Source organism: Oncorhynchus clarkii, chromosome 28, assembly GCF_045791955.1.
Source record: "Oncorhynchus clarkii lewisi isolate Uvic-CL-2024 chromosome 28, UVic_Ocla_1.0, whole genome shotgun sequence".
In the NCBI taxonomy this organism is placed as follows: Eukaryota; Metazoa; Chordata; class Actinopteri; order Salmoniformes; family Salmonidae; genus Oncorhynchus; species Oncorhynchus clarkii.
The window spans coordinates 5229731-5257513 of record NC_092174.1 but is presented as its reverse complement, the minus strand read 5'-3'; the positions used below and the strand labels follow the sequence as shown (position 1 = coordinate 5257513).

Sequence of the window (27783 nt, the reverse complement as noted above, 5' to 3'; positions counted from 1 at the left end):
GGTACAAATCTGTCGTTCTGCCCCTGAACAGGCAGTTAACCCACTGTTCCTAGGCCGTCATTGAAAATAAGAATTTGTTCTTAACTGACTTGCCTAGTTAAATAAAGGTTAAAAAAAATAATCCCATTCATTACCTGTTGTGTATTTAACCCTCTGTTTCCCCTCATGTCTTTGTCAGAGATTGTTTGTTATTATTTCGTGTTGTTTGTATTGGTGTGCGACGGGTCCTCGTACCCACTTTGTTTTGTTAATTTATTAATGGTTTTGGGGTTATGTTTTAAGTTATTAATAAACTACTCCATTTTACCAAGATCGATTCCCCTGCGCCTGACTTCCTTGCCACCGATACACACGCCTATGACTATCATTGAAAACAAGAATATAATCAGGCTCTCAGAATATTATTGAAAATAGAATTTAGAACATTTATATTTAAAATATACAATTATTTAATAAATCCTTGGGCTTTCATTGACTGTATTTTGATCAAACACATCCTAACTTTGGATTTGAAAAAAACAGGCCATACTGAACATTCCTCTGGCCCCTTCTCCAGTCTTTCATGTTTACAGCAATTGGGCATACTCTTTACAGTGATGCATGACCTGATTTATTAAGTTCTCACATACAGTGCCTTGCGAAAGTATTCGGCCCCCTTGAACTTTGCGACCTTTTGCCACATTTCAGGCTTCAAACATAAAGATATAAAACTGTATTTGTTTGTGAAGAATCAACAACAAGTGGGACACAATCATGAAGTGGAAAGACATTTATTGGATATTTCAAACTTTTTTAACAAATCAAAAACTGAAAAATTGGGCGTGCAAAATTATTCAGCCCCTTTACTTTCAGTGCAGCAAACTCTCTCCAGAAGTTCAGTGAGGATCTCTGAATGATCCAATGTTGACCTAAATGACTAATGATGATAAATACAATCCACCTGTGTGTAATCAAGTCTCCGTATAAATGCACCTGCACTGTGATAGTCTCAGAGGTCCGTTAAAAGCGCAGAGAGCATCATGAAGAACAAGGAACACACCCGGCAGGTCCGAGATACTGTTGTGAAGAAGTTTAAAGCCGGATTTGGATACAAAAATATTTCCCAAGCTTTAATCATCCCAAGGAGCACTGTGCAAGCGATAATATTGAAATGGAAGGAGTATCAGATCACTGCAAATCTACCAAGACCTGGCCGTCCCTCTAAACTTTCAGCTCATACAAGGAGAAGACTGATCAGAGATGCAGCCAAGAGGCCCATGATCACTCTGGATGAACTGCAGAGATCTACAGCTGAGGTGGGAGACTCTGTCCATAGGACAACAATCAGTTGTATATTGCACAAATCTGGCCTTTATGGAAGAGTGGCAAGAAGAAAGCCATTTCTTAAAGATATCCATAAAAAGTGTTGTTTAAAGTTTGCCACAAGCCACCTGGGAGACACACCAAACATGTGGAAGAAGGTGCTCTGGTCAGATGAAACCAAAATTGAACTTTTTGGCAACAATGCAAAACGTTATGTTTGGCGTAAAAGCAACACAGCTCATCACCCTGAACATACCATCCCCACTGTCAAACATGGTGGTGGCAGCATCATGGTTTGGGCCTGCTTTTCTTCAGCAGGGACAGGGAAGATGGTTAAAATTGATGGGAAGATGGATGGAGCCAAATACAGGACCATTCTGGAAGAAAACCTGATGGAGTCTGCAAAAGACCTGAGACTGGGATGGAGATTTGTCTTCCAACAAGACAATGATCCAAAACATAAAGCAAAATCTACAATGGAATGGTTCAAAAATAAACATATCCAGGTGTTAGAATGGCCAAGTCAAAGTCCAGACCTGAATCCAATCGAGAATCTGTGGAAAGAACTGAAAACTGCTGTTCAAATGCTCTCCATCCAACCTCACTGAGCTCGAGCTGTTTTGCAAGGAGGAATGGGAAAAAATTTCAGTCTCTCGATGTGCAAAACTGATAGAGACATACCCCAAGCGACTTACAGCTGTAATCGCAGCAAAAGGTGGCGCTACAAAGTATTAACTTAAGGGGGCTGAATAATTTTGCACGCCCAATTTTTCAGTTTTTGATTTGTTAAAAAAGTTTGAAATATCCAATAAATGTCGTTCCACTTCATGATTGTGTCCCATTTGTTGTTGATTCTTCACACAAAAATACAGTTTTATATCTTTATGTTTGAAGCCTGAAATGTGGCAAAAGGTCGCAAAGTTCAAGGGGGCCGAATACTTTCGCAAGGCACTGTATAAATGCGCACACACACACACAAACTCACTCAGTCATGCACACATACAAAAAGAGGAGGTAGAAGCATCTCCAGTCAGATTTTGTCTAGTCAGACGACGCATCGGTGGCAGTTTGTGCTTGGGGAAAGGGTGCGCATGCCAGCACTCAATGGAGTTTTCCTGAGAGGGCTCCAATGCTGAGGCAGCAAAAACAAACAACCAGCACCCACACAAAGAGCCCCAATACACCAACCTGAACCAGGCCACTGTCACAATGACAACACAAACACAACAGGGGAACAATAAGCCCCTCTGCTTTCCAGAAGCCCAGGCTGCAATAAAGAGCCATGCGCCCAGGGACACGGGCTGTTTGACACCACAGGCCACCCAACATATTCTCAAGCCACTCAATGATGTCTATGCATGGTGACTAGCCTTCTTCTGACACGCACACGCTCCCGCATTCTCTCGTCTCATACCCACATTCTCCAAGTACAAGGGCCATGCCTCTGCCAAGACGTCGGTCCTCCGTCTTGGACCAGCACTCCGCTGCAGAGCGCCCCGGTAGCGCCAGCACCAGGGCTGGCACCGCGGGCATCACCACAGCCCCCCGGGGCGTCTTTGTGGGGACAGCCCCCACAGGCGGCACCTGCAGCCTGGGCACGCGAGTGTCGCGGCGTGCCCTGGGCATCAGCAGTGTGTTCCTGCAGGGGCTGAGGAGCACGGCTGTGCCTGTTATGCCCCATGGGGCTGGGGCTGGTGGCAGGCAGCACCCCGGGGGTGCTGAGAGCCTTAACTGCTGCCTGATGGAGTACAGGGACAAGGTGCACGCCCTGGAGCTGCTCAACCAGCAGCTGGAGGAGCAGATCCGACACTGCCTGGATCGTAAGGCGTCCAGTGCCGGAGTCTGGGGTCCCCTCAGACAGGACTGGGAGGACGTCTACAGGCAGGTAAGGAAGGGGAGAGAAGGAGGTAGTTGAGGATGATGGGTAGAGAGGATACAGATAGGTAAGGGGGAGAAAGGAAGAGCAGGGAGGAGAGGGGTAAAGAAGGACTAGGATGACTTCTACAGGAAGAGGGAGAGGGAGGAGGGAGTTGAGTATGATGGGTAGAGGGTACGGACTGATAAGAAGGGAAAGAGAAAGAATGGGAGGAGAGGGGTAGAGAAGGACTGGGAAGACAACTGGGTACAGGTAAATAAGAGAGGGAGTTGTTGAATTGTTCACAAGTCCTAGGATGAAGTTAAGAAAGCTCCTGCCGATGCAGCAGTGCAGCATTTTGCTGTTCTGTGCCTCCGACCAGATGGGAGTAGGTTGAAGCACTGATTGAGTGGGTGATTGGAGCTGGAGATTGTGGCGGGATTTGCGCTGGATAGTGCGTTCATTTAAAAGTGACAGTTTTGGAATGGGGAGTCTAACTATGAAGCAGTGTTCATGATCCTCAATTGTTTATTGCACTGTGAGACTGTTAGCATATTTTAATTTGTTTACCTTTATTTAACCAGGGGAAACCCATTAACACCAGGGTCTCATTTATAAGGCTGCCCTGGGAACAATACATCAACATGATCAGCCTCAATACAATACTATACAGTTATAATGACACATTACAACAAATCAAATTCAAAAGTGACAGATAAAATTACACCTCAATCAAAACATCACCACATTCCTCCTCAAAGTCCCAAACTGACCCTTCGAGACCAGAGAGTCAAGCCTCAAAGTGGCCTGCAGGTCATTCCATGCGCTAGGGGCACAATAAATACATCCAATCTTCCGGACTCTGTGGAGTCCCACAGAGTCTCTAGAGCCAGCCAGCCTTGAGAGGGAGTCTGATGGCGGCTGGATTTCCAATTAAGAAATGATGTTGAAGTATAGCAGTCTTCCATTGATGAGGTGCAATGCATTGTGATGCCATTATAATGCACTCCAAGACTTGCCACAGCTATGCATGACTCCCTTATCATCAGTGATGTAGTGAGTAAAACAAAATAGGTGGGTAAAAGCTGACCATCTTTCGCGGTGTATAAAGTAACACTCCCTTTATGCAGTTTTCAGCGATAGGTGGGTAAACGCTCGTGCAAAATAAAAAGGTTGTGTAAATGATGTCTACCTGCGTTTACCCTCCACTACACCACTGCTTATAATGTCTGGTCTTATTATGAGGATCTCATAATGATCCTCGCTTAATAACAGCTATTTTGAGTCCATTGAAAATGACCTGCATAGAGAGACTTAACATACCATACGCCTTATAATAAGACATTGTAAAGGCGCATCCATGCTTTTAACAAGTCATTTTGCATTATACCTGCATGCAGAATACCCATTTATCGAAAAATTCACCCTAAGTTGGACTTCAGAGCATCTGTTGCACCCTAGTGGACAGACTGACATATTGCAAAACCTCCCCCATAGGTTAGTGAGTCCATCCTTGACAATGCCAGGCTAATGCTGCAGACAGAGAATGTGCAGGCCAACGCTGAGGACTTCAAGGACCGGTGAGTGTACACTCTCCTCACATCCTTACATCCTCTCTCCTCACCTCCTCTCTTCTCACCTCCTTCCCAAAACGTCAGAACCTGGAGAATCGAGAAGAGCATGGAGAAGAACACCCTGACTTTTGAGATTCACTTTCTCTCCATCATGTAGGTATGAGAATGAGCAGCCCTTCAGGAAAGCGGTTGAGGAGGAGATCAGCTCTCTGTACAAGGTGATTGACGATGCCAACCTGACCAAGTCAGACCTGGAGAGCCAGATGGACAGCATGAGGGCTGAGCTCCGAGACCTGGCCCGCAACCACGAGGAGGTGAGTCAAGCATGAAGGATGGAGCACATACTGGAAAAAACAGATTACCAGCAGACCGCTAACTTTGTCATAGGGTTCCTTGTCGGGTTTTTAGAGTGGGATATTAGAGAAGGGGATATTCCCGTCAAAATACAATCTAACAAAATACAATTTCCCACTTAGTTGAATCCCCAAGACAGTTCTTGAGTATTCGTTAAGTTTATTTACCCAGCATAGAAATAAATGGAGCACATAAGAAACCCTAACTGCTAGCATTTCCATAGGATTCCTTTCTTGTGGGGTTTGCCCACTGACAAGCATTTACCTCCAACCCAGAGTGAAAACCCACACCTCATCCAGCTGGTTGTTATTGGAAATCAGATGATAAGGATCATATTGATTATATGAATCCGGTGTATTGGTGTTGGGGTGGAACAAAGGCCCTTTTCCCAGGTGTTCTTCTGCTCCCTCCAGAACGTGAGGGTGCTATACAACCAGATGGCAGGCCGTGAGGTGGACGAACCGGATGCCCCCATTGAGACCAATCTGGACCAGATACTGGCCTACATCCGCTCCAACTGGGAAAGAGTCATCGAGAAGAACCGTGCCGAGACCGATGCCTACCTGGAATACAAGGTAAGTTCATACTGTAGTTCCCCACACTTACAACCTAAAACATCTGAGTAAAAAGGGGAGAAATCAATATTTACTTTTGATAGATCAATGTGTAGTTGAAATGTATTTACATTTGTCTTTAGTTGTTTATCTATTATGAGGTCAGCCTGAGGTTTATTGTGTCTAGTAGGGGCCAGGCAAAACAAACGGAATACACCTGTTCTTTGACATAGCTTGACGTGTGTGTGTGTGTGTGTGTGTGTGTGTGTGTGTGTGTGTGTGTGTGTGTGTGTGTGTGTGTGTGTGTGTGTGTGTGTGTGTGTGTGTGTGTGTGTGTGTGTGTGTTCAGCAGGAGGAGAGTGTCGGCAGTAAGCTGAGTCATGAGGAGGAGGAGCTGGAGAGTCTGAAGACGGAGTATAACGATGCTGGTTGTAAAATCCAGAGTTTGCAGGCCGAAACCGAGTCCATCAGAGCACTGGTACGTATTGAGCCGTCACCTCTACAGTGTCCCTATATAGGGCAACGTTTTTGGGGACAGCCCAACACCACCAATAGTGTGTATGTCAGTGGAGAATGGTGGAGGTAGAAATAGGAAGGACGGGCTAATTGGAATGGTTAGAATGGAACGAATGAAACACAAAGTGTGTGTGTGTGTGTGTGTGTGTGTGTGTGTGTGTGTGTGTGTGTGTGTGTGTGTGTGTGTGTGTGTGTGTGTGTGTGTGTGTAGGTGTCAACTGCATCAACTGTGTCAACTTGCTCCAACAGAAGCGCGGCCTGGAGAACTCCCTGAACGACGCCAAGCATTGGCATGACATCGAGTTGCAGAACCTGGGATCCGTCATTGGCAAGCTGGAGTCAGAGCTGGGCGACGTCCATGGCGACATTGAACAGCAACGCCGTGACTATGAGACGTTGCTGGGCAACAAAATGCGCCTGGAGCTGGAGATCGGCACCTACCACGGCATCTTGGATGGGGAGGAGAGCCGCTACCAACCCTCGATGTGAGTAGCTAACTTCAGAGATAACCTCTGAGGCAAAGGCCATATCAAAAAAGAAGATTAATAGCCCAGCAGGCAAAATACCATTGGCACATGACTTCTTAATGATATAATTTTCTGGTTGTAAACTTGTTTTCTGTTTATGCTATTATAGTAACAGTGCTTGACTTGGACTGAAATAGGTTCCAGTACTCATTTTGGGAGCCGGTACTGTTTATATTATCAAGGTGAACTCCACGCAATATATTCCAATGGGTGAGATTGCATGACCTCCTTTGACACGATGTTCCTCTCAACAGGTGCACAGGTGCATCAGAGCCTGAAGGGAGACGAACTCCCCTTCCTCCCCATTTGGAGCCCCACGGCGGCCCAGCACCTCAAGGTAAAGTCTACTACAGTTCCGTTCAAAAACCGAGGAGGAGCAAGGCACTCTTCATGATATTAAAATACCTCTATTGTGGAGGCAAGTTCAATTGAACAATATCTTAAAAACTCCGACTTTTTTCTGAATGTGAAGCATTCGTCAGGGAGAACAGCCTGATTGTTTAGAATATTGACATCAACAAAACACCAAGTTATGGAATTTCTCATGGAAGAATGGTGCCGAATCCTTGCTATAGAGTTCCAGGCTTGTAGACTCTATGCCAGGGTGCATTGAAGCTGTTCTTGGGGCTCTGACAGCTCGCTGTGGCCCAACGCCTTATTAAAACACATTATGTTGGTGTTTCCTTTATTTTGGCAGTTACCTGTGTATCTCTTCCTAAAGCATATCCACACACAGATGACAATTATCTTGATTTCCTCAAACATTTCACACACCTGCATGTGAAAGCTGACTGGCATGTGAGCGATGTGTGACGTTGTTCCCTGTTTTTGGGAGCATCTTCCAAGTGCTAGTCACCCTTGTAGAAACCAGTAGGAGTAAGTTGTTGTTAGGTTGCTTGTAATTATCGAGGACCAGGAGTGACAAAATCTTTTAGAAAAATGTATACATGAATATTGAAAATGTACAGAAATCAATGTATATATTTCCTCATCAGTTTTCAAATGTTCTATTATTTGTTTATTAATTTAGAAGTGCATTATTAACGCATTAATAGTCAATTACTTTTCTAATTTAATCATTGGTTTATGTTCACATTTATTTTTTTATTTTTTTTGTCACTCCTGGTCCACCATACTAGTAGGTTGTTGGTTCATTGAGGACGGAAATCATTTCTGCAAGTACAGAAACACATTCTCACCTTTCTTCATACTATTTGTAAATTATATATCTATTAAATATTGTTCAAGTCCTTTATACTTGATTTGATTTATTAGCGTCCCCAATAGCCGACTCCAATGGTGACAGCTTTTCTTTCTGGGGTCCGATACTATTCCGGCATTTTTTTGTCTTATCAGGTTCCAACACATCTAGTTACTAGTGGAAAGACTGATGACCATTTGGGGACAAGGCCACTTCTTAATTTTGGTGCTCAAGTTATCATCGACTGTCCTTGGGTTTGGAATAACACCAATGAAGCTCTCACACCGTTGATCTCCAAGGTATCTGTGCAGTTTCCTTCAGAGACCATGTTCTTACTAAAGAGTGTAATAAAATTGAAACCTCTGCAAGAAAGCATCTGGTCCTCTTTTTTCAACTAGGCCTCTTTATTCAAATAGACTGGGGTTAGATTGGAATTTTCCTTTTGGGGACACTTCTTTCAGTTATGGCACATAAGACTACTTTGTTGATACATTAACAAAGCTTATACAAAGGGGTGGGTCCAATACTGGATGCTGATTGGTTAAAACCGCTAATTGGTTTCAAACTTAGCCAATATGGTTTTGGAGTTGTGGCATGGTTTCAATGACTCATTTTTTTAAATACCACTTGTGCCTCAACCAGCCTATGACTCAGCTGGCCTGCTTAAACCACACTGAAACTTGTGCTCAACATGACGTGAAACAATCATTAGCACAGCATTCAGTCTGGTTTAAGCAGGCTGTGACTCAGCATGTGTAAAGCTCTAAATTGAAGTCATTGATAATGACATGCCTAAATTGTACTTCTTGCCCTTATGAGTCAAAATGAGGATGGGGAAAGGACATTTCAACAGGCGCTCCCACAAGACACAGCCAGCGTTCATCAATACAATGCACGATTCATATGAAAGTGTCATTCATTTGTCTTAGAAAACGGGGGGTGCCAGTGATGATATTTACTTTGAGGATAGTTCCTTGGTTTAGTATTTTCTTCTTGCTCTTTGGAGTGGAGTTTCTGGTGATTCCGCATTTGTTGATTTGTGAAACCAGCTCCTGCAGGGTGAGTCAATGTGGTTGTATATAGTATTAATAAACAGCTCAACTTAAGTTACGTTTCATTACAGTACATTTAGTCCTACTGATCTGAGGGTATTCAGTCACTGAGGTCTTTATGGGCTGTGAAATTATGGCTCACCTCACTAGCGGGATGATCATGTCGTAGTGGGGTCTCCTATGACAGAGTAGCAGCCAGAGCAGGACCGTGAGGGTTTCTTGAATGAGTCATCAGTCCCCCTTCTCCTGCGAAACTGGCTCATGCTGACGTGTTGCATTTTCTCAATCTGCGGAGGACAGTGAACCAACACTTACTGTTTACTATATCTATAGGTGTAATTCCGAAGTTTACCCAAATCTTCCATTGACATCAATTCATAATTCATGTGAAAGTAAAGACTAACACACAGATCTTAAGTTAAGCTTGGGACTATAGGGAAAATAAGAAAATCAGCCAATTTGATTATGATCAGGTGCTTGCTTTTTTGTATTTTTTTTTCATTGGCGGTACATAACTTTGTGCTTTTAACCCTTTGATGAGTATGATTAACTGTTAAATAATCTCTATAGCTAGTGCCCCTACATGTCAAATCTCTTACATGTTACCATCCTATTCCAAAGCAAACTAAATGAAATGCTGCAATGAATGTCCCACATTAAAAAAAGTTTCCTCCGATCCAAGAGTCAAAGAATCAAAGGATTGCTCACCATTGTTAGTCTACTCATCAAAGGCAATCACAAAAAAACAATGTTACTCCCCAAAAACTTTTAAGACAGTGAAGAAGAAATCATATAGCAAGCTTACCATTTCACCACTTGTTTCTATGGGCACCGATTGGATTGTAATTATTGCAATGGTGAAAATGACCAATGCCAATGATACCCGCTGCATTTTGTCTCTTCTGTCAAAGCTTGTGGCGGAGGGAATCTGCTGTGTTCAAGACAACCTTAAATCTAAATAGGCACGTCTGTTACAGCTGGGCGGGGACTGTTCTATGCCATTCCTTTTTGTGATGAAGGAAGCAATATTGTGACGTGGTTGTTTTAAGGTAGAATGCCATGGAAAAGCAGTATGTTGACAAGTGAAAACGTCCTTGAATTTATGTTTAACATATTAACACCAATATTTAATCACAAATCAAAACATGCAATGTATGCCCTGGCTTCAGAAAGTGTATATTCGACCTTAAGAACGGAAACTTAAAGGGTCAATCTGCAGTTAAAACAAGCGGTCACTCTCAACCAGCCTGTAACCACTCTCAAATTCATAGACAGAGCTATGGATGCAAGGACGGATCATCTTTGAGATTAAAATGATAGTTTTAACCATGTTTTGAGGATATAGCCTACACTGTTTGTTTAATTATATCGTTTACAAACAATGGAGTGAAACAAGCTTATATTTTGGGTTCTGATAGTATTACTAAACCGACTTCAAAACGCAGGTCTCTGTGTGTGGTTATCACAATTTGTTTGCTCGTCACCTAAGGCATATAAAATGGATGCATACTAACCGAAGTCTTGCAGGTGTTAAAATGGTTGAATTCATTTGTGCATGTGCCAGGTGATAGAAATCTCAACTGTAGTACAGGCATTCCAAAAAGTTGGGTAAATAATACTTTCCTGTTGATATTTTTCAGACAACCAGTACAGTAAGTTCAAATGTAATTTTATTCAGCATTCTTGCTTGTAAGGAAACTATCCACGTTTTTGCAGTGCTTTAATTTAGACTGTGTCCCTAGAAAGCTGGTATCACAGTCTGATTTATTAAGCAAGGTTTAACCCTTGACAGTTGAGCCATAGTGCAATTTCTAAATCTAGATAGATGTATTTGGTTATGGATTATATGTATTTGCTGTTGTTATGAATGAATGTTGTCGTCTTGTCATATATATTTTTAAACTGATCCAAACCAATATAGTAACTGAATTTGAGATTTTACTCAATATGAGAAAAAATTTAATTGTCAGTTTACTTCCTGAATTGACTGAATTGAAATGGAATTGACTGACCCCAACCCTGCTTGAGTCTTTAGATGTGTAAATAAGCCTCAATAGTTACAATTATTTATTTTAAGCCTAATGAATAATAATCATTATTTATGTTTCACTTGAGTTCTATGTAGCCTAAAACGTGTTCCAGTAAAAAAAAAGTGACAATTCTGCCAAGCGGTAACCATGAACTGTCTGTGAAAAATGAGGTCCACTCTATCAATGATGTTGCAATAATGAATCATTTCTGGTCTTTACGTAATAACGTTCAGAAGACACCATTTCCCACAACCCTTCTTATTTTACCCGCCCGTTATTAAAATGCGAAAGTTGGTCTTGAAAGACAACTCGGCGTTTCATTGGTTGGTGAGCCGGCATTGGGACACGCGACAACGAGCTCATTCTTTCTTGTGCGTTTCCAACATCGTCGCAGCCGCGGGTGAACAGGAAAAAGACCGGTAAGAAAACGCCAGCAGGATATTAAAACGTATATATCTAACAGAGTCACAAATAGTGTTTAAATCTTTTTGGATGTAGTAAAAATGTATCTGATAAATTGTTGGCAGGATCTGTTGTTAGTTTTGATTTGTTTGAAAACGTTAGCTAGCATACAGGTAACCTAGCTAACGTTAGTTTCTAGTTACTACACAATGCAATGAAAAGATGACCACGAGTTTCTCGGCATTAGCCACCAGCTAGCTATCTTACCGGCGTCTGACTCTAAAATCATTTGGGGATTTCTATCCAGTGGGATGATTGGCATCTGACAAATCGAAAGATATAAAAGCCCACACTGACTTCCTGGATTTGTGATAAAATTGCTTAGCTAAATTACTAGCTCGAGATTCGGAGGTAATTTGGCTAGCCAGTTTCAGCTAACTGGTAGGGCCTAAATATTTCACTCACTAAAATAGTGGCCCAGGGTGCCAGTTTAACAGCTAGGTAGCTAACGTTAATTTGCAGTTGGCAAACTGATTAAATGTCTATAGCTAGCGAACGTTCGTTACAGTTCTGAGCGAATATAACATAGTCATGTAGCCAGCCATGGTAAGTTAAATGGCAGGAAAAGAGGACGATACGTGAGATTAGCCATACTAGGCCACCTGGCTAGCTACCCCAGTTACTCAGTGCTTACTGTTGTGCTGGAAGATGACTAACTCAGCTGACCAGGTAAAGGATGCTGGCATGTATAATGCAATGCGCAATATGATTAGCTTCCTAACTAACGCTTGCTAGTTGCGCAATGTGATTAGGTAACTGCGCGTAAAATCTATCCTCGGTCTAACCATAGATGGATTAGCCATTTTTTAAATGTTTTGTCTTCGATTGCGATTCATATGAGTGACAACGAAGGTAGGACTTGCAAGCAGTTCAACTAAAGCCAGATCAAGCAGAGCTTTAAGAGTTTTAGGTACATTTTAATGTGTCATTTGGCTGGTCAGCAACATGCTTCATGAATGAGGATAACAAACGGGCGACCCTTTCCAACCAAATTGATATTACTTCCATTTGTCTTGGTAGTGGTAATGAGGTGTATCAAACTAAACGAAATGGCACCAGCATTTTGATTCACTTGATGACTGCTTACCATATTAGCTACTCCTGATAATCCAGATGCAGGCAATACAATGTTACTTACTGAACCAGTTTTCCCTGCTTTGACCCCCAGCTCTCTGTCTTCAAGTTTAATTTTGTCGAGGTCAGCAGCAGCCATGCCTTCAGACCTGGCCAAGAAGAAGGCGCAGAAGAAGAAGGAAGCCGCCAAATCCCGCCAGAAGACAAAAAAAACTGAGGATGGAGAGGGCGAGAAACCAGAGGAAGGCCAGGAGAATGGAGCCATAAGCAACGGTAATGGTTGATAATCATAGAGCAACTAAAGAAGGGTTTAAGTTTAAATCCTCTTCACTGCTAGTTCAGGTTTCAGAAATGTATTTGTATTCCAGGTGGTTGTTCTCTCATGTTGAATGGATAGGCTGGTTCTTCAGATTAATGTAAGTAGAGATGGGTAACACTTCATTTGGAGAAATGACTTACTAAATGGCCCTCCATGTCACTGAGTTACAGGTGTGGAAAGCCTGACCAAGGAGATGGATGAGTTTGAGCTGAAGAAGACTGAGGCGCGGGCGGTGACTGGCGTGCTGGCTTCGCACCCCAACAGCACAGATGTGCACGTCACCAGCATGTCGCTCACCTTCCATGGGCAGGAGCTGCTGCAGGACACCAGCTTGGAGCTCAACTCGGGCCGCCGCTACGGCCTCATTGGCCTCAATGGCACTGGTAAGTGGTTACATCACATGGGGTGTGTTCGGTGGGCACAAAGAGAAAGTAAGCGCTTTGAATGTGTTTTGGGTAAGAATTTATCCGTTAAGACCCTTTTCATTGGAAAACATTTTGTTATGGTGTGCTCTAATGAACAGTGCCTTTGGGACACCTCGTTTGGTCATTTTCGGTGTTAGTCACACCTGTCCACACGGGACATCTTTCAGCCAACTCAGCCTTTATCTTCTCAGGACATAATATGCCCTAGTTTTCCCAGGAGCAACCTCTAGCTGGGGTAGGGTTACTTTTTGTGTATATGTATTGGCCCCTTATGACATTTATAACCGAACAGCAGCGGTAGACCCTTTATCTTCTGTGTAGAAGTTTATTTGAAGTATCCCCACCTTATTTACACATACACATTTGAGCTCTACGGGGACACTTAAAGGGCACACTTACAAATCTTTCTCTTTCCAGGTAAATCCATGTTGCTGGCAGCCATTGGCCACCGTGAGGTACCTATCCCAGAGCACATTGACATCTACCACCTGACCCGTGAGATGTCTCCCAGTGAGAAGACTGCCCTGCAGTGTGTCATGGAGGTGGACGCGGAAAGGATCCATCTGGAGAAGGAGGCAGAGCGCCTGGCATCCGAGGACTGTGAGTTGCTTTGTAATGGTGGTTTGGTTGTAGTACTGTGAATTACCATGTTACCATGGGAACTGTGCTCACTGTGGCAGCTTCCCTTCCTAGGCGTGGTACACTACCTCCCATGTCCCGAATAGTCCTGCATAATGTGTTCCCTTCATGATGTAGCATTGGGACAAGGGCACAAAGGCTTAATTGGTGTGATAATAACCGTGATTCCATTTTGCTCCAACCAGTTAAAATAAACACCGTAGAGTAGAAGTTTCTCTCCGCCCATCCCGACTGTTATCTTCTCCTGCTCGTCTCCCTCTTTTCCATTGTCCTCCACCCAAACGCTCATCTCTCTGTTTCTCTCCCCCCTAAAGCCGAGTGTGAGAAGCTGATGGAGCTTTATGAGCGCCTGGAGGAGCTGGACGCAGATAAGGCTGAGGTGCGGGCCTCCCAGATCCTCCACGGCCTGGGCTTTACTGCCTCCATGCAGCAGAAGAAGCTTAAGGACTTCAGCGGAGGCTGGAGGATGCGCGTTGCTCTGGCCAGGTACAAACCCACCCTTTACAATACAAAGACAAACCTTTACTATTAAAGCGTCTCAGTGCATATTTGGGATCTGGGCCCTTGTTCATAAAGGTTCCAAGTGTAGGCGCGCTGATCTAGCATCAGTTCACTTTTGGATCATAGTGGAGGGTGTGAATAAGCCTATTTTAGCACTGTTGTTTTGAAGACCTACTAACCTGGTTTTGTGCGTTCCTTGTCTCCAGGGCCCTGTTCTTGAAGCCGTTCATGTTGCTGCTGGATGAGCCCACCAACCACTTGGACCTGGATGCCTGTGTGTGGCTGGAGGAAGAGCTTAGCCAGTAAGGCCATTTAGACGTGTGAGATGTAGGACACGACTTTTCTAGAAACAATTGTGCCTGTATCATTACTTTTAATGTGAAAAGCCACCTTAGATTGAAGGCAGGGTTCTTCTGGCATTTAAGTGGCAACTCCAGAGGTAAACTGGAAAATCATGGAACATTTACATGATCTACTCACTTTAAGCTGCTATTGCATGCTGTTATTGCTGCTGTGACATGATGTAAACAAAAGGCCGAATTATAGTGCCCCTGCCAGGCAGTTTGTTCTCCGTGCGGGGGCGCGTTGACAAAAACTAGACCGAAGCGTTTATCTGATCTAAGCAGCATTCCAAAAAGAGTGTAGAGCTGATGCCACAGGGTTTGTTAGTTCCAAGATAACAGATTTGTTTTAGACATTTCTCATGGAGTTTATAGTTATGTGCTAACTAGCTATATTCAGGTAACTGCCAAAATAAAGGAAACAATGACATTGTGTCTTAATAGGGCATTGGGCCGCCACAAAGTCTGGAACTATTGGATGGATTCCTTCCGCCAGAAATTCCATAATTTGGTGTTTTCTTGGTGGTGGTGGTGGAAAATGGTGTCTCGGGTGCTGTTCCAGAATCTCCCATGGGTGTTTAATTGGCTTGAGCTCTGGTGACTGAGGTGGCATATGGTTTTCATGCTCATCAAACCATTCAGTGACCACTCGTGCCCTGTGGGTGGGGGCATTGTCATCCTATGGTGTCATAGCCTTGCCTGGGGACTCAAACTGAATTCCTCCGCTGCTCTGTATTCACTACATGTTTCAGTCGGAGACTGCCATCGTTTGTGGTGATGTCAAAGGGAGGGGTGTTGTACAATCAGCGATTGGCTTATCTCTAACCAATCAGTATCACAGCCAATGACACATTTTCTAAATGCAGCTCATTGGGGAGGTACTCCAATCCTGACTCATTGCGGAGAAACTCATGTCCGTGGGCGTAGTGTTTGGCCGGAGCAAGGCATTTGGGTAGCCAGGCAAGGCATAGCCGTGGTAACCAAAGTAATGGCCTGCCCAGCATTTTAATAGATGACCCTAAGCATGATAGCTCCGGAACCGCACCTGCTTTCAATATTCTTTGTATCCCTCATTTATTCAATTGTTTCCATTACTTTGGCAGTTACCTTTTGACTTTGGTCCCTGACATTGTAGGATAATGCCTATTGGTTGTGTAACTCAAGAATTGTCATTGTTGCTATTTAGAAGTGTCTGAAGTTTCAGCCTTACTCCTATTCTACAGATTCAAACGTATTCTGGTCCTGATCTCCCATTCGCAAGATTTCCTCAACGGCGTGTGCACCAACATCATGCACTTGCACGAACGCAAGCTGAAATACTACACGGTAAGAGCAACTGCACTCTGTCATGGGTCACCATGGACCAACAAGCTGTTTATCTGGTTTACAATAATTCTCCAGGTCTGAGCAGTTGCATTTCCTGTCCTCAGTTGATAAATAAACACTAGTTCCCTAAACTTACTTACCCAAATGGACCCAGTTAAAGCTCAGACTTCCACCATTTACAGGGTTTGTCCGGTGATGAAAATACTGGAAAAGTCATAATTTTAAAATGATGTTTTCCAGGCCTTGGTAAGTTTTGGAAAATGATCAAATCTGAGAATTTTGAAAAGTCATGAACATTAATTTCTGTTGGTGTAAATTTATTCAGGCAGTTAATATTATATCAATAAAATTTAAAGCAACGTCTGCCAGGATCGGAATGACACGTTTGTGTGCATCACCTACATGTGTGCGAGACAAGTGGGCCGTTGCTCAAGGAGAGAAACAGTCGGACATTGCAGCATCAGGTAGGCCTAGCCTATGAAATATGATATAAGACTAACTAGGTTGGCAATTCAAAACATATATTGTACCCTATAGGTAACTGTTTAGCTATTGGGGAGTGAATGTTATTTACAGTGCATTCGGAGAGTATTCAGCCCCCTTGACATTTTCCACCTTTTGTTACGTTAGACTTATTCTAAAATTGAATAAATATTTTCCCCTTATCAATCTACACACAGCACCCCATAATGACAAAGCAAATCAGGTTTTTAGACATTTTTGCAAGAGGAAAAAAAAGTATTTACATTTGTATTCAGACCCTTTGCTATGAGACTCTAAATTGAGCTCAGGTGCGTCCTGTTTCCATTGATCATACTTGAGATGTTTCTACAACTTGATTGGAGTCCACCTGTGGTAAATTCAATTGATTGGACATGGTTTGGGTCCAGGCACACACCTAAGGTCCCACAGTTGACCGTGCATGTCAGCGCAAAAACCAAGCCACGGGGTCGAAGAAATAGTCAGTAGAGCTCCAAGACAGGATTGTGCCGAGGCACAGATCTGGGGAAGGCTACCAAAAAATGTCTGCAGCTGGCCGCCCGGCCAAACTGAGCAGTTGGGCGAGAAGGGTCTTGGTCGGGAGGTGACCAAGAACCCGATGGTCACTGACAGAGCTTGAAGGTTCACCCATCTCTGCAGCACTCCTCCGATCAGGCCTTTATGGTAAAGTGGCCACACTTTACCATAAGTAAACACAGGCCTTTCCTCAGTTAAAGGCACATGACAGGCTGCTTGGAGTTCGCCAAAAGGCACCTAAAGGACTCGGACCATGATAAACAATATTCTCTGATCTGATGAAACCAAGATTGAACTCTTTGGCCTGAATGCCAAGGGTCACGTCTGGAGGAAACCTGGCACCATCCCTATGGTGACGCGTGGTGGCAGCAGCATCATGCTGTGGGGATGTTTTTCATCGGTGGGCACTGGGAGACGAGTCAGGATCGAGGGGAAAGATGAACGGAGCGAAGTACAGAGACCCTTGATGAAAAATATAAATGAGAACGGTCTTGGTAGATGGTGTGGTCTACAGCTTATGAGGTCCTCTACCTCAGACAAGCAAACACTAATAAATTACCCCCTAAATAAAAATGTAGAGATTATATCTGTCTTTTTTTGTTTAGCCCTTATTACAGTAAATACTAAAGTCGCATTCATTCGTGAATTCAATTTCCAAAATGGAACGGTTAATGCCTATTTTTTTACGTTATTTATTCAATGGTTGCTTTATTTTTTAAATTAAATGCTTGATTGCATTTCAAATCATGAATGACTCGTTTATGCTGTATGACGTGAACAAATAAATCATTTATTGATACAGTAGCCTATATAAGTATTGAAATATAGGCCTAAGTAAGTTATGGTGTTTTAGACTAAACAGGATGTGCTCTTTGGCCTACAGCTCGGTGGTGGTTATACAAGGCTGCGATACTAAGCCTACTAATGATAATGACATTACTTATTATCATGATAATGAGATCAAGGAAAAAATTGATTCATATTATATAATTTTCCAGACAATTTGGGACAGTGTAAAAAAACACTAAATAAATAATACCTGAGTGGCTGGTCTAACAAAATGTACAGCCTCTGAAGGCATGGCAAAGATTAAAAACAGACAGATTTGTGACGAACCAATATGGTGGTTAACTTTGCTATTACGCACATGGGAACATGGAAAGGTGCCGATTTAACAGCACACTGATGCGTTTCAGGACCGTGCCCAGTATCTAACGCGGGGGAAAGCGCCTTTTTGTTCTAAAATGTTTTCTATTTGTTGCACCATATACAATTTTTCAATAGCACAGGTCTTGGACTGATGGACTGTGCCATCTCCACAGCCTCCACTCACAGGCGCAAGTCAGACAGGTGTCTTGTACACTTGTTTTTATGAGCTGCTGCTCGACCTTACACAATGACAAGAGGTGGTACATGGGATCAGAGCAGCCTCCCAGCGACAATACCACATTACGCTTACTTTTTTTATACATGCATAGACACCACCAATTGGTGGTCATGGACATTTGGCTAGATGTCGTGAAATTCCATCTGTCAGAATGTGTGTTGAACTCTGCATTTACACGTTATCGTGTATTTTGCCTTGGTGAGTTACTATGATTTAAAAACGTACTATATTCAAGTCATAAAAACAAAATAAATGAAAGATGTGGGGGTACATCCCTTTTTTTTTTATTGTTAAATGGTACACAATCATCTAAAAACAAATATTTGTTTACCACCTCGAAGGGCAACTACGACCAGTACATTAAGACCAGGGAGGAGTTGGAAGAGAACCAGATGAAGCGGTTCAATTGGGAGCAGGACCAGATCAAACACATGAAGGTAAACTCCCCTTTCTCTTGGGACACTTTCACAAGTAGTATGTGAAATTCGGGCTGACGACTCAACTCCAGTCACTTTAATAATGGGAATTGATGGGAAATGATGTAAATATATCACTAGCCACTTTAAACAATGCTACCTTATATAATGTTACTTACCCTACATTATTCATCTCATATGCATACGTATATACTGTACTCTATATCATTGACTGCATCCTTATGTAATACATGTATCACTAGCCACTTTAACTATGCCACTTTGTTTACATACTCATCTCATATGTATATACTGTACTCGATACCATCTACTGTATCCTGCCTATGCTGCTCTGTACCATCACTCATTCATATATCCTTATGTACATATTCTTTATCCCCTTACACTGTGTATAAGACAGTAGTTTTGGAATTGTTAGTTAGATTACTTGTTGGTTATTACTGCATTGTCGGAACTAGAAGCACAAGCATTTCGCTACACTCGCATTAACATCTGCTAACCATGTGTATGTGACAAATAAAATTTGATTTGATGGGTTATTTTGGAACCACCTAGCTTGTGGCCGATGGGAGTGAACTGCTTCACCAAACATTCGTCGTTTTGTAAACCCTTCTCTCTCCTTACTACCCCACCAGAACTACATAGCCCGGTTTGGGCACGGCTCAGCCAAGCTGGCTCGTCAAGCCCAGAGTAAAGAGAAGACTCTGCAGAAGATGGTGGCCTCTGGCCTGACTGAGAGTGTTAAGAATGACCAAGTAAGTCTGTTTAGTGACTTTGACAGGGCTGATGGTGCTTCCCGTATAGGGTAGGAACAGGTGCTCTTTTTGGTATAACAAGTTTGTCGTTTTGGCTACAGCCCAGAGTTTTTCCTGGACATGCAAGTCACATGATCAGGAAAATCTATGGACCTTAGTTATAGTGGATATTAATGCAGGCAGCTGACCAGAGTTTGGTGTACTCTTATTATTGCTACTGTGGTATGATGTAAACAAAAGGCCAAATTATAGTGCCCCTGCCAGGCAGTGTGTTCACCGTAAAGGCGCATGGTGACACACAATTGTCCGACAAGTTTTTCTGATCTAAGCAGCATGCCAAGGAGTGTAGAGGGCAGACGCCACAGGTTTTGTTAGTTCCGGGATAATAGTAAATTGCAAAAGAGAATCCATAATTCCATAGCTTCCTTCAGGGTGTCACAAGGCAGGAATCAAAGAATAACACATGCAAACCATCCTAAACTCTTCTTTTCCTTTTTTAGACCCTGTCATTTTGTTTTCCTCCCTGTGGGAAGATTCCCCCTCCTGTCATCATGGTCCAAAATGTCAGCTTCAAGTACTCTGATGACCAGGTACGTGTTTGTCCAACCTCACTTCTGCCTAACAAATGTTTTGCTCAACTTGTTTTTTGTAACTGTTCCTAAAACCAAAGCCCTAAAGAGATTCCAGCTCCAAACTATACTGTATCATGTTTTTCTCAATATTGTTGTCTTATGTTTTCCCTTGTTTGATGATTCAGCCCCATATATACAAGAACCTTGAGTTCGGTATCGACCTCGACACCCGAGTGGCCCTTGTGGGGCCCAACGGGGCCGGGAAGTCCACCCTGCTTAAACTCCTCATGGGAGAGGTTAGTCTTGACATTGTTACGGCCATTTAGCAGACTTGAATTGTTCTCCTGTCATTCAGCCATACCATGACACGTTACCATAAATAGTTATAGTTTAATTTTTACTGATATGTGAGAATGGTCCATAAGTAGAAACAAAATGTAAACGGTCGTTTTTATTTCCTGTTCAGTTGCCTGTGCATTTCTTTGAACAGATATCCCACAACTGCCATCTCTCCATACCTACCAATGTCTCATTGTCTTTGTCCTCAGCTCCTCCCCACTGATGGTATGATCCGCAAGAACTCCCACGTCAAGATTGGCAGATATCACCAGGTACCATACCATTAAAGCACACGGGTATACTAAACTGTCTTAGATCATTTAAGTGCGTATGCTCCTACAACTCCAAAATTGGAGTTGTCTGCGAATTTGAGTGAATCTGTGGTTCCACCAACTGATTGTGCGTGGTTGTGAAGTGGATTGCTTTTTTATTTGACTTGGAGTTAAGTTTGTTAGACATTTTTACAAATCTCCATGATTCACATGGCTGAACCTATACTCTATTTTCTCCAGCATCTAACAGAGCAGCTGGAACTTGACCTCTCCCCCCTGGATTACATGATGAAGTGTTACCCAGAGATCAAGGAGAGGGAGGAGATGAGGAAGATCATTGGCCGCTATGGGCTGACAGGCAAACAGCAGGTCAGTTTGATCATTAGTGACCAATTGTGATCCTCAAATATTGTTCTCCCAATTGCAGACCTGCCTTCAGATAACATTTTGTTTTGCTTTCAAGTCATTTTAACATTTGAGCCTGTCTGTTGTGCCAGGGGAGTGGGGTTTGTACTTTTGGGACTGTTCCATTTGTATCATGAAAGCTCTAAGGACAGGAAAATAACTATTTGAACCCAGGCCGGGTTGTAGTCAATTGTAATTTAACCCAAGTCGGTAATTTAATTAAACCCCTATATATGAATTGGGGGAACGGTCTTCTGACATTGGTGACGTTTCTTCTTTTTTTTTCCCTCAGGTGAACCCCATTAGAAACTTGTCCGATGGGCAGAAGTGCCGGGTGTGCTTTGCCTGGCTGGCCGGGCAGAACGCCCACATGCTCTTCTTGGACGAGCCTACCAATCACTTAGATATCGAGACCATCGATGCCCTGGCCGACGCCATCAACGAGTACGAGGGCGGCATGATGCTGGTTAGCCATGACTTCAGGCTCATCCAGCAGGTGAGGATCGAACAATTGGAAACAGATTTGATTGAAACGGTTGCTTTAAAATGAACAGAAATGTACTCCAACCCTAATGAGGGCAATGCATTTGTGGGCCACAGTGTCTGAACATACTCGACCATGCCAATAGCACACCGGTGCTGAGCCGACTCCACTAGTATACAGCAGCGGAGTCAACATTTTGAATGATCTTATCAGAAATGGCTCTAGTTTACTTATTGGAATTATTTGTTGGAACAACTGGGATTAATGCACTTGTATGTGCTTGTCCTGTTTTTGTGTCCCTATTTAACCCCCTTTCTCCTTTGTTTTCCATAGGTGGCCCAGGAGATCTGGGTGTGCGAAAAGCAAACCATCACCAAATGGAACCGGGACATCTTGGCTTACAAAGACCATTTGAAAAAGAAGATCGACAAAAATTCTCATGGTGTATAGAAAATTGAAATACCTCCCCAGATTCAAGACTGCACTGTCCCAAGACTGTGGACTCCCATTTTTCCCATTCCCTCTTCACGTGGCTATATAACTTGACGCATGTTACTCCATTTCAAGATGCCCAATTCCTCCTGCTTTTAATGCCTCTTTATAGGCTGCTGGAAGGTTGTGGTGCGACCTAGTTGCCTTCCATTGCTACCCCCTTCACAGGCATACTTATGGTATCTTGATTTTTCAATTAAAATAAATAATTTATCCATCAATGTGGTAGAGAACGCGTGCATTTTTCCACAGTTCAGATATAGTAGGACGTTAGCCGCCTGTACCAATTTATTTCCTTTTACTCTAAAATAGCTTTTTATTATTTAACTGTACCTGCAATAATGGGATTGTATGAATAAAGGAGCAAAATAACTGACTTGTTTTGTTTTTAGTGACATGACTGAACTTTGACTCATCAGTTCATGGACCAAGTTCTAAAGCATACATTAAGCATTTTCTGTTTATTTTTAGGCGTTTTCTACGTGTTTGCATTTGGGTCATAATTGCACGATTGACAACTAGCAGGTAAAAAAAAAAAAAAACATTGTCTCATTGGCATTCTGCTAGCTTACGACAACTACAAATAATTTGATATCTAGTCCAGCGACGTCAAAATGGACATGTAAGCTCCCGTGGTAGCTAGTTCAAAATTGGCTACCGGTTAACAAGATGGTACTACACCGGCTCTGACGCTCATCGGCTGTGGCGGGGCTTGCAAACCATTCGACCACAAAGGGAAGCATAGCTGAGAGCTGCCCAGTGACACGCCTACCAGATGAGCTAAACTACTTCAATGCTTGCTTCGAGGCAAATAACACAATCATGCATGAGAGCACCAGCTGTTCCCGGAAGACTGATGACGCTGTCCGCAACTAATGTGAGTAACAGGTCAACATTTACTAAAGCCGTGGGGCCAGACTGATTACCAGGACGTGTACTGCGAGCATACGCTGACCAAATGGCAGGTGTCGTCACTGACATTTTCAAACTCTCCCTGTCCGAGTCTGTAATACCAACATGTTTCAAGCAGACCACCATAGTGCCTATGTCCAAGAACACTAAGGTAACCTGCCTAAATGACTACTGACCCGTAGCACTCATGTCTGTAGATGTAGCAGTGTGATGTTGTTCCCCTAGATTATGGACGAAGTTGCACACAAGGACCAATTCAAATAGGCCAGGTCAAGAGAGGATGTTAATAATTTCATAATGCAGTGTTATTTAAATGTAATTACAGCTGCATAGCTAATGTTATTTTTTTGGTGTACAGACACTTTCATATCTATATTGTGCATGTGATTGTAAAAGTTTATTTTGGTTTGGTCCATCGCAGGTTCTGTATTTCCGTACCCCCTTATTGTTCTCTTTTGCCTGACCTTCGGCCAGCAAGGTATGTTGTCCTTGGCTCCGCAATTGTTCAATATAAAACTGGGAATGTTAGACAAGGTTTGGTATACAACCATTTTGTTCTAATGTGGGCAATAAAGATTTATGTTAAGTTTCCCCGAGCTCGCTTACTAGGGTACCTATTGTGAGTACTTGGGACAGTGTTTGAGTGAGTTTCCATGTGCTTGTGACTGCGCCAAGGGCTAAAATATTGTGTGTTGTCTCTTCGTGTGCAGGTGTTACAGGAATTAAATTCCTCTGTTTTAATACCCAATTAAAATTAAACACTGTCAATTCATAAGAGTTTGTAAGACCCTTATTTGTATAAAATGGACAGAGACCAGTCTTTGAAATCAACCAGTTGCGTTTATTCTCGTGAGTACTGCCCATTATACATTTTATCACAGGTTATAAACTGAAAATGACGTCAGCGTTTTCTAAACTGTTCCGTTTCTTCTCAACACTGGTACAAAGGCTGTATGTATAGTTCTCAAGCCTTCCCACATTGTCTAGAGCCAAGGTCAGCCTGTGTAGATAAGCATTCTAGCCAGTCTGGCGATATAGTTCATTCATTTCTACCAAGGAACAGACGGTCATTGTTCTAATTCTTGATTATATTTACACACACTATATTCAGTACTAGGATTAGAAAGAAAATTCATACATATACAGTAATATAATAGTATTCTGATTGGTACATATACAGTAACATAATAGTATTCTGATTAGTCAGTCCTGATGGAAATGTATACATAATTAGTCTATATTGATAAATGTTCCCTTAACAGCAGGGCAAATAAAAAAAATGCAATCAGCAGACCTCCAGTTGTGGCAGTGTCCTAATTAAAAGTACAGAACGCAGAACGAACCACCCTCATAGACATGAAGTGCTTTGAAAGGCTGGTCATGGCTCACATCACCATTATCCTAGAAACCCTAGACCCACTCCAATTAGCGTACTAACAGATCCACAGATGATGCAATCTCTATTGCACTCCACACTACCCTTTCTCACCTGGACAAAAGGAACACCTATGTGAGAATGCTATTCATTGACTACAGCTCAGCGTTCAACACCATAGTGCCCTCAAAGCTCATCAATAAGCTAAGGACCCTGGGACTAAACACCTCCCTCTGCAACTGGATCCTGGACTTCCTGACGGGCCACTCCCAGGTGGTAAGGGTAGGTAACAACACATCCGCCACGGTGATCCTCAACACTGGCCCCTTGGGTGAATGCTCAGTCTCCTCCTGTACTACCTGTTCACTTATGTCTGCACGGCCAGGCACGACTCCAACATCATCATTAAGTTTGCCGATGACACAACAGTGGTAGTAGGCCTGATCACCGACAACGATGAGACAGATTATAGGGAGGCCGTTAGAGATCTGGTTGTGTGGTGCCAGGACAACAACCTCTCCCTCAGCGTGATCAAGACAAAGGAGACGATTGTGGGCTACAGGAAAAAGAGGACCGAACACACCCCCATTCTCATCGACGGGGCTGCAGTGGAGCAGGTTGAGAGCTTCAAAGTTCCTTGGTGTCCAACAAACTAATATGGTCCAAGCACACAAAGACTTCAGCCACCCTAGTCATAGACTGTTCTCTCTGCTACTCAAATCAAATCAAATCACATTTATTTATATAGCCCTTCGTACATCAGCTGATATCTCAAAGTGCTGTACAGAAACCCAGCCTAAAACCCCAAACAGCAAGCAATGCAGGTGTAGAAGCACGGTGGCTAGGAAAAACTCCCTAGAAAGGCCAAAACCTAGGAAGAAACCTAGAGAGGAACCAGGCTATGTGGGGTGGCCAGTCCTCTTCTGGCTGTGCCGGGTGGAGATTATAACAGAACATGGCCAAGATGTTCAAATGTTCATAAATGACCAGCATGGTCGAATAATAATAAGGCAGAACAGTTGAAACTGGAGCAGCAGCACGGTCAGGTGGACTGGGGACAGCAAGGAGTCATCATGTCAGGTATTCCTGGGGCATGGTCCTAGGGCTCAGGTCCTCCGAGAGAGAGAAAGAAAGAGAGAATTAGAGAGAACATTTGTGGGATGGCCAGTCCTCTTCTGGCTGTGCCGGGTGGAGATTATAACAGAACATGGCCAAGATGTTCAAATGTTCATAAATGACCAGCATGGTCGAATAATAATAAGGCAGAACAGTTGAAACTGGAGCAGCAGCACGGTCAGGTGGACTGGGGACAGCAAGGAGTCATCATGTCAGGTATTCCTGGGGCATGGTCCTAGGGCTCAGGTCCTCCGAGAGAGAGAAAGAAAGAGAGAATTAGAGAGAGCATTTGTGGGATGGCCAGTCCTCTTCTGGCTGTGCCGGGTGGAGATTATAACAGAACATGGCCAAGATGTTCAAATGTTCATAAATGACCAGCATGGTCGAATAATAATAAGGCAGAACAGTTGAAACTGGAGCAGCAGCACGACTACATGCTACTGCATGGCAAGTGGTAGCGGAGCACCAAGTCTACGTCCAAGAGGCTTCTAAACGGCTTCTACCCCCAAGCCATAAGACTCCGGAAGATCTAATCAAATGGCTACCCAGACAATTTGCATTACCCCCCCCCCCCCCCCTCCCTGTTACATCGCTGCTACTGATATCATCTATGCATAGTCACTTTAATAACTACCTACATGTACATATTACCTCAACTAACCGGTGACCCCGCACATTGACTCTGTACCGGTACCCCCCTGTATATAGTCTCACTATTGTTATTTTACTGCTGCGCTTTAATTAAGTAAACTCACCCCATTCTGTACAAATGTGCGCAACCGTAACATTCAAACAAGGCTACAAAGAAAACTAATGGGACTGTAGCGACTGTGTTGACTTCAAAATCGGTGGTGTGAACTGGGTTTCTATTCAACCGTTGATCGACATGGTAATGGCTCTATATTATTGGAGAATGTTGAAAAAACGGACCCTCCGTTATATCTAGACGTATCATGTCTTAACGTACAGCAGGCATAAAGCCACTATTTCTGTCTTGCAATCTCTCTCCACCAGGTGTAGCACTTCTCTCATCGTTAAAAACAAGAAATGGACAGTGACGGGGGGGGTAAGGGGGATACCTAATAATTTTTTCCGTCTTCATTGTATGCGATCATCATTCTCAAAGCCTCTGTTTACTTCTAAGATCACTTTAGCACCGCCCTAAAAACCTGATTCAAATTCGACACAAACCTTCAAATAGATATGTAATGACACATTATATAAACTCTTTATAGTGTTGTATTTACATTTCAGAGGCGATATGGTGATAAGTTGGACAGATCGAGTGAAAAAAAGCTATTTTCCCACGCGACTTCTCTCCTTCTCACTATCATGCATTAGTTTCACTTCCCCACCCGCCATTTTTTTAAAGATCCGACGGGGCTCATTGCCTGCTTGAATTATGCAGAAACGGGCAGTGTTTAGGTCATGTAATTGATTCTGTTGGAAAGGGGAGAAATTGTGTTTTACAATGATATTGACATTACAGTTGATCTGGAAGTATTACGTTTTGGGGGAGCTAAAATAAGGGCAATTGTACGTACCAAGGCGATGTACGAGTTTACGTTACTTGTTACTTTTATCTGTATTTTTTAACTTCATTGTTGGTTAGGGGATCGTAAGGTACACCTGGTGTATTCAGCGCATGTGACTAATAACATTTGATTTGAATTTAGGTTGCTGTTCCTTAGCAACGATAGCAAATGGTGTCAGTTGTAAAGTTACGTTTTTGTTTATATGTAGTTGGCAAACTAGCTAGCTAATAAATTTACGGAGATTAATAATATGCATAGGCTAATGGCTAACTAGAGTGGCACAAGCAGTGTTGGGGAAGCTACTGTAGGAAAAAAGTTTACCAAGCTTCTGTACCAATTCACACTGGAAGAAGTTAAGCTACACGTAAGAAAAATAACATTATAGTATTACTTTGAAAAGGTAGTTTGTGAAAAATGATTTGTAAATCTGAACTGTCATAGACGGTTCACTTAGCTAGCATACGACAAAGTTTGGGTAGGGACGTCAAACATTCAACCTGCTGCACATGGATGGAATCTCCATAGACAAACAATAGCAGTAGAATGGCCATACTGAAGAGCTCAGTGACTTTCAACGTGGCACCATCATAGGATGCCACCTTTCCAACAAGTCAGTTTGTCAGATTTCTGCCC

The 27783-nt window shown here is 43.0% G+C and overlaps 2 protein-coding genes across 4 annotated transcripts; both read left to right on the top strand.

Moving 5' to 3' along the window:
* The first annotated feature begins 2616 nt into the window (after positions 1–2616).
* On the top strand, positions 2617–8249 carry LOC139387104 (phakinin-like). 2 transcript variants are annotated; one of them, XM_071133107.1, is made up of 8 exons: positions 2617–3187; positions 4655–4737; positions 4889–5045; positions 5499–5660; positions 5989–6117; positions 6405–6640; positions 6937–7019; positions 8039–8249. In XM_071133107.1, exons 1-8 carry the CDS (start codon positions 2741–2743, stop codon positions 8059–8061), a joined length of 1320 nt encoding a protein of 439 aa, XP_070989208.1. In that variant the 5' UTR covers positions 2617–2740; the 3' UTR covers positions 8062–8249. The 2 variants fall into 2 exon arrangements, with proteins under 2 accessions (XP_070989208.1, XP_070989209.1); XM_071133108.1 differs by lacking the exon at positions 6937–7019.
* Positions 8250–11303: 3054 nt separating this feature from the next.
* On the top strand, positions 11304–22588 carry LOC139387096 (ATP-binding cassette sub-family F member 2-like). 2 transcript variants are annotated; one of them, XM_071133098.1, is made up of 15 exons: positions 11304–11384; positions 12611–12774; positions 12991–13203; positions 13663–13845; positions 14199–14370; positions 14592–14687; positions 15950–16052; positions 18798–18893; positions 19529–19648; positions 20149–20238; positions 20406–20516; positions 20769–20831; positions 21072–21200; positions 21529–21732; positions 22054–22588. In XM_071133098.1, the coding sequence occupies exons 2-15, from the start codon at positions 12639–12641 to the stop codon at positions 22168–22170; spliced, it is 1833 nt and encodes a 610-aa protein (XP_070989199.1). In that variant the 5' UTR covers positions 11304–11384; positions 12611–12638; the 3' UTR covers positions 22171–22588. The 2 variants fall into 2 exon arrangements, with proteins under 2 accessions (XP_070989199.1, XP_070989198.1); XM_071133097.1 differs by having other exon boundaries at positions 12596–12774.
* The last annotated feature ends 5195 nt before the right edge of the window (positions 22589–27783 follow it).